At 33.4% G+C, this 7,500-nt stretch overlaps 2 protein-coding genes across 2 annotated transcripts in view; one reads left to right on the top strand and one right to left on the bottom strand.

Annotated features, from left to right (window-relative positions):
* The window catches only part of LOC119594971 (dephospho-CoA kinase-like), a 6,682-nt gene extending 5,467 nt beyond the window's left edge, over positions 1-1,215 (top strand). Inside the window, exon 6 of the mRNA XM_037944101.1 lies at positions 240-1,215. Within this exon, the coding sequence (XP_037800029.1) occupies positions 240-375 (136 nt within the window). The 3' untranslated portion in view covers positions 376-1,215. The remainder of the gene's footprint in view (positions 1-239) is intronic.
* Positions 1,216-4,476: 3,261 nt separating this feature from the next.
* The window catches only part of LOC119594970 (anamorsin homolog), a 4,963-nt gene continuing 1,939 nt past the window's right edge, over positions 4,477-7,500 (bottom strand). Inside the window, exons 2-3 of the mRNA XM_037944100.1 lie at positions 6,447-6,549; positions 4,477-5,865 (exon numbers count right to left, since the gene is read on the bottom strand). Coding sequence (XP_037800028.1) covers positions 5,125-5,865; positions 6,447-6,539 — 834 coding nt within the window. The 5' untranslated portion in view covers positions 6,540-6,549 and the 3' untranslated portion in view covers positions 4,477-5,124. The remainder of the gene's footprint in view (positions 5,866-6,446; positions 6,550-7,500) is intronic.

Here is a 7,500-nt window from a genome sequence, read left to right as displayed (position 1 = left end):
GATAAATAATAGAAGTATTCTGAGATGGGTAAACAAAAGACTTCAGACTGACTGACAGGGGAGCGTTCTTAGAATACATTTGCAAACATGTCCAGATGTACAAACTTTCTCACTTGTCATCATTATCATCACTAATTGTTATTGTTATCCTTATATTATAATAATGGTTATTATTTTTATCATCATCATTATTATAATTATTGTCATTACCATAATCATATGAATATTTTTCTTTCCAGGAAACAAGTGGAAGGCATAGTGAGATTATTAAGAAGTTCCAATTACCACATCTACAACCGCGTAGTCTACGGAGGCATGCTCCTAGCATTCATCTCCTTGGCGATCTTCTTGCTGTATTGGTTTTGCCTCGGATGATGAGCATGATTGATTACTGTCATTTCATGTGACTAGTTTGACGACAGGTGCACTTTTTATTATATTCTTCTGGGACTGAATGTGATGAAAACTTTTTCATTCCTCAGGATTTTTTAAGGGAACAGGTGTGTTTGTGAAGAAAAGATTGCAGTATGTAATTTTTGATAGGGAGTTTTTAAAAGAATTATCATTTTTCGTGATTATTTTATGAGGACTGGTTGAGTCGTACTCACTTCTATACAGTGTAAGTGACTTGTGGATAAGTTTAAGTGCGAAATAAGCATAGTAATCCACCAATGAGTATGAATGAAAGTCCAGAACTGATGACTGCAATTCTTCATTTACATTTTTATAGACAAGTTTATTTGGGTGATTTATGTAAATTTAATACTCAAAGAGAGAGGATTGTTTTCATTGCATTTGCTTGTTCAGAAACCCATATTTACATTATTAATACAAGTTTATTTTAATATATTTTGTAATTTTAATGTTCGTAGATAAGAATTTTAAAGTAAATGGTTAATGTTAAAAAACGTTTGCTTTTTTTTTTTTTTCTTCAATGTATTATCCATATTTAATACACGTGTACTGTATGTGAAAAATATTGTTGTGACGTAATGAATATGCTGCAAGGCTGTGAATCTTTCAAATAATGAACGTCTTGTATAGTATATGTCAAAATATCATTATATTTTAAAAGTTTCTCTTTATATGTATAAGAGTGTAAGCTCCTATGGTAATTATGTTGGTGCACAACTAGTTGTATACTTAAACCCTGTGTTTTCTCAAATTACAAAGTAACATATCAGCGTAGAAAAAAAAAAAAAAATTATATTTTTTAGTGCAATATTCTGCTGTTCATCTTTTGCATATGCATGTGTATGTGATCAACTCGAGATAAAAGTGTGAAATGTTTGAAGAAAAAGATGATTTGGATGTTACAGTGTGGAGTCTGCTCAATTTAGATTTTTTTTGTATCTTATTTTAGTCCCCTATAGTTTTTAATGATGTATTTTGTTTATTTTATATACATTTTACTGCAAGATCTGTAGTATATTTTAAGATAGATTTGACTTTTGAAACAGATACATACTTTTTTTTTTGGCATTTTCTGTTTCTAAAAATAGCCTGCATTTTCAACTTCGAGTATAGACTAACTCAGAAGACTTTTAGATTAATATCATTATTTTATAGCTACTATTATTTCAAAGTTAATAAAAGAGAAGATTTATTTTGGAGTTTTTAATTCATTCCTTCTACATTAAATATTTTTATCCTTCACATTCCTATTAAATTAAAAGTCATAAGTAGCTGTTTCACAGTATTCCTTGTTGAATGTAATTGAATGTAGTGACAAAGTGAAAGGAACCAAAATTTACCCTTTGTGACTGATAGAATTTCTTTGATAGTGATATAATACTTTTGTTATTGCTATGATTATGATGTTAATGATATAATATCTTTGTTATTGGTATAATGTCTTTGTCACTGATATAATTTATCTTCTAAAGGTAATGACTGAGGTATTATGTAATGATGTACTGATAATGGCAAGAAAGTTACTGGAAAGTGAAAGTTAATCATAGCAATAATAATGATCATTAGAATTATATCAGTACAATAATAGTAATTATCATAAAATCATCCCAATATTGATGATGCTAATTCAAAATAACTTTATGATAGTAATATTGTTGAATTAAGTAATGATGTTAACCCGCTGATGCAGTGATAGCAGAAATATGTGTCTGGTGTGATTTTATTTTAATAATTGTGTTTACATGTCGATGGCTCCACAAGTGCTTCGTCACCAAGGAGTCAGTCCTACCTATCTTACCTATTTATCCTTTTTCTTGTATTTCAGAAAAATTTATATTTTAATTTTTCACTGCTATAGTACTGTTAAAAACACTTTAAAGAATCATGATGTCGGTGATAATAATAATAACGTCAATATTAATAGCATTAAAAAAAAAATAACGAAACTCAAAAAACGAGACAATTAGATGAAGTCACAGAGGCCTATTAATTGGCTCCTTGGTCGGTGGTTGAGCGCTTGTACTGCCGTTTACGTGCAAGCGAAATTCACAAGACAAAACTACAGCGTACAGTACATGTAACTGGTACCAATGGGTTAATAGCAGTGATACTAATTATACCAAAGATTTTAATATTCAGAATTCTAACATTAAAAATCATGAAAGGCCTTTAGGTTGAGCAGACATTAACACAACATTGAACATACAGTAATAGCAACTTCTTTATTTGAAATAATATCCAATGCATATTCACCGGATAGTTTTATATAATCAATAAAATGCTATCATGTGAATTATTCCTGTAATGCCCTGTCTTGAGGTGGGAATTTTGGCCATTGATGGGTTAAGAAAAAATATATAGTTACAGATATGCCTATTTCTTTTTGCTGCAAAAAATGCCTAAAAAATCCACAGTGTCAGCTACTGAAAATAAAGGAAGGCAAAATGCAGTGTCAGCTTTATAAAAAAGGAAGGGTATTTTCATCACTTAAGAGCTCTCAGTAAATGTAAATAATATAATATGCGTATCTCCAACCTTTAAAAAAAAACTATTCAGATGTTTGTAGCATTTCATTTTTCACCTTTGTGCTCACTCTCAGTCAAAATCATGCTTGAATATTTGCCTTCTGTACACAGTAATGTAATTTAAAATGTTTGATAATAAATTAATTCACAGTGTTTTATTGTTGCTAACTTGACAACTGCATTATTTATCCCTGTTTGTTAACCAATTTAGAAGTTAAGTTTTTATAACTAACACAAACATACATGAGTAAATGAATAAGCAGAATGTTTCAGAATGCTGCATGCTAACATAAGGACATAACCATAGTGCCAGATACTTATGAATGCTTTCTATACCTACATGGCTTTCTCTGAAAAGACTTCTGAAATATTCAGATTTACACTGCTGTGACAAGAACTACCCTGAAAGCTTTATAAATGACTGTACAATGCTTTGAATACAGATACAAAAACTCTTCCTTTACTTTGTTATGTTGTGACTAAAAATTATCTATTTTAAGGCTGATGATAATAATAATAATAAAAAAAAAAATCTGGCAACATACTGAAATGGCTTTAGTTAAACTCTTTTACATGATAAAGGATGCATTTCACTTTTCTTACTATTTTTTTTGCCTTTTTGATACTTTCTTATTCAGACACATTCATAACAACTTCCATTGGCAAACTATCATGACAAGACAAACACAAAAAGCTTAAAATGAATGCTCTGTATAATCTCTGTCCAGTGAGAATGCAAAGTTTCAATGCTTCAATTCAAATTTCAAGTTTCAAAGTTTTACAATGCTAAGTGAGTGTAGAAAAATTCCATGGTGCTTCTTAAAAGGTAAACGTTCTTTCATGCAAAACAAGTCTTTGATTTGTAAATAACATACTTATGCTGCAAAGCTTGTGTGATAATACTATGGGAATTCTGCTATCAAAATCCTACATTCAGTATGACCTACCATGTTGCCTCTTGTTCTGGAGCTACAATATCTTTCCAAATATAGTTTGCTTTGTTAAAAATAATTTCAAAGTGTGTGTGAATTGTCATCTCCCTGTACTGTGAGGCAAGAGCAAACACAGGGTTTCCTATGGGATATTCAGAATCTCAAATTTTTTTGCACATGTACATCCTATCATATGCAACACAAAATATTCTCTAAATAAACTGATCTTCGTTATTCACTATACCCATAAATTGAACTACTGTGCATGACTGTTGTATTTTTTCATATAGCAAATAATGAGTAATCAGTCTGTAGTACATTATACTATTATTTATTTCAATATCCATAATTCGTGCTAGTCTCGAGACATATTTGCAATAAAGTTATACTTCCATGTTTCCCTTTAAGGACCAGCCTTTGTACCAAAGTGTTTTTGAGCATATTAGCAGCATACTCTCTATATAACCTGCAATCTGAGAACAATGAACTGAATCCTTTTTTTTTTTTTTAATAAATTAAATTAATGCATAAATGAAACAAAAGATGTCTATATCATGTCTAATTTTTATTATGTTTACTTTTTACAGGATATGTTTTATTACCAGAAAAAAAAAAAAATCTTGTAGAAACACATCATAAATTATAAGCAATGGTGCTGATAAATATTTTTCCATGATAGTATGGAGTATAAATTAAGTCTGATCTCACTAACCTTTCTTGAGGGACCTACATCAAAATTACTTTTCAATGCAATTATTATCAACCTAACACAGGAAACATACTTTACCAGTGGCAAAAGGAACAACCTAACGACACAAACTGATAAGATTATATACCACAATCCCACGAAGTTCATGTTCACTTTCTAGACTGAAGAGTAATACATCAAACTTCAAACAAATGTTTCATTACACATACCAAATAAAATGCAGAACTGATAAATAGTTATGTAATAAGAGGTCACCAAGAATTCCTGTAAATGCAAATAAGTTTGCTACCTGCGCCAGTTTATTTCATCTGTATAATGTATCTCAAAAAACAGAGAAAGAAAGAAAATAATCATGAATATGTAATATCATATAATTTTTACAACCCAGTTCAGAGACTTCTATGACCACAAACAACCTTTTCCACTTCTGTCTATTTGTATACTAAATAGCAAAAAAAATATAGTTTATATACGATTACTTTAATGTCATTTCTACAATCAAGCCCACGAGACTGCTGGACTTTTAGTGTAAAATTACAATGCCTTAGGTACTATCCTGCAACGTCTTTTCTTCGAGTTTTACCTTTTCCCCGGGTTTAAATGCAGGCATGCCAAGGTAAGGGCAGGAGGCACACCTAAAAGCATCTCCGAGATAACAGCTACCACACGATGATTTAAAGTCCTTCTTCGCTGATTCCTTGTTCTTCATATCCTCGGCATCGAGCTCCTCCTTCAGCCCACACACACAATTTTTGCAGGCCTTGCGTTTCCCGGTTGTTCCACAAACTTTTAAGCTTGTCGGGTCAGGTCGAATCAAGTCTTCCTCTGTTAACAAGTCATCAGGGTCGGCCAGGTCTACATCATCATCATTTAGGTCAATGTTCCAAGTATTTGCTGGTGCCTTCGCTGGTGGCTTTGCAAAGGAGAGTTTCATGGCAGACCCAACTTCGAAGTCTGGCTTTAAACACATGACCTCAAAGACAGGCACAGTAACATCTCGCTTCTGCTCGTCTGTAAGGTTGGCATTCCTTGGTTCGGACACTGAGGTGAAACCACCGAGTTTTAAATTTGACTGCGTGCTCGCAGCGTCTGTTGTTCTCATGGTTAATGAACCCTTAGGCTTCAGGGTGCGTAAGATTTCCCCCAAGAGGTCTACTGGGCACTGGAATGTGAACGGGGGAAGAACACCAACTAACACATGGTCAAACGAACTTGCTGAGTGGTTGGAACTTGTTAGCATATCAGCATTTTCGACAGCTACTTTTCCTTTGTCCCCTACAGCAGACTGAAAGAATACAGTTATTTAATACAACTTTATATTTAACAAATTCATAATAACAATATCATAATGCATATCAAATAGGAAAATATATCAATAATCAATTCTGTAACTCCCTTCACTAAATGAAAGTATGGTCTATATGCAATTTATAAGAATAATGAAGAATGAATACTTAACAGAATTCATGAAAGAATTATAACTTCTATAAACTATTTTGAAGGAAATATGCTTTCAATTTAATATCTTTTGAGTTGTTTATCTTCTGAAATTGTAAAAAAAAAAATTACACATACATACATAGACATTCATCCTTACACATACATATCTAACATGTAGCATATGTAAATGATGTGATATGTATAAACAAATCTCTTTTTTCTCTCCTACTCCACCTCCATCTAAACACACACACTCATATTCATTTACCCTTGATATTTTTAAAGGAAATCACACCAAACCAAAACAAAATAACCATCACATTGGAATCTGTACCTTCATCACATATAGCAAGTCACTCTACAAACAATGTAAGTTCAATAGAGCAAAAAAGGAAATAAAGGCACACACTAAACTACAGGACCCACCTTCAGCTCTCCAACAAATGTCTGCAATTCCTCTGCATTCACAGGCGCACTCCAGACCATGAGCACATGCTGACTGGCCTTTATTCCGAACATCTTGCTGCAACTGAAAACAGGAGATATTAGGGTTTCATATCATTTTGTATTCAACATTTTACCATCATCTTTGGTCATGAGCTTGAAATACTTTACATAGAGATCTATTCTTGATACAAAGTGAGATATTCGGTAACATGTATTAATTTGAGCTATGATTCCTATCTTTCATAAAACTCTAAATACAGGACTCTCACTACAACTCTACCATGAGCTCAGTTTCCTATTAGAGTTGTGTGCAAGTTCACAGTCATTTATCACTGGGGAACCTTATCATGTGTTACTATCATTGGGGAGCCCTATCATGTATTGCTAAGTGTACAAGGTACTTTTTGCAAACTATTTAGAAACAGTTACTTGTCATTTCTGTTATTTGGATTAAATTATTATTACCATGCTTTATTCTCTTCATATAAACTTGTCTTAAACCCTACACTGCCTGAAGAAGAGAGAGAGAGAGAGAGAGAGAGAGAGAGAGAGAGAGAGAGAGAGAGAGAGAGAGAGAGAGAGAGAGAGAGAGAGAGAGAGAGAGAAGAAGAGAAGAGAGAGAGACAGAAGGAAAGAGAGAGAGAGAGAGAGGGGAAAGAGAAGAGAGAGAGACGAGGACAGGGGACAGAGAGAGACAGGAGACAGAGAGAGAGAGAGAAGAGGAGAGAAAAGAGAGAGAGAGAGAGAGAAAAGGAAAGGGAGAGAGAGAGAGAGAGGAAAGAAGAGGAGAGAGAGGGGAGAGAAAAGGGAGAGAGAGAGAGAAAGGTGAGAGAGAGAGAAAAGGGAGAGAGAAGGGGAGAGAAGGAGAGAGAGAGGAAAAGAGAGAGGGGGAGGAAAAGGAGAATGGGAGGGGGAGGGGGGAAGAGGACGAGAAAAGGAGGAGGAAAAGGAAGAATCAGAGGAGAGGAGGAGGAGGAGGAGAAGAGAAGCAAGAGAAGGAAAAGGAAAAGGGGAAGTGAAAGTCGAAGGAGAA

Source organism: Penaeus monodon, chromosome 35, assembly GCF_015228065.2.
Source record: "Penaeus monodon isolate SGIC_2016 chromosome 35, NSTDA_Pmon_1, whole genome shotgun sequence".
Classification (NCBI taxonomy): domain Eukaryota; kingdom Metazoa; phylum Arthropoda; class Malacostraca; order Decapoda; family Penaeidae; genus Penaeus; species Penaeus monodon.
Note: the sequence above shows the minus strand (reverse complement) of the source record. Positions and strands in the feature narration are given on the sequence as shown.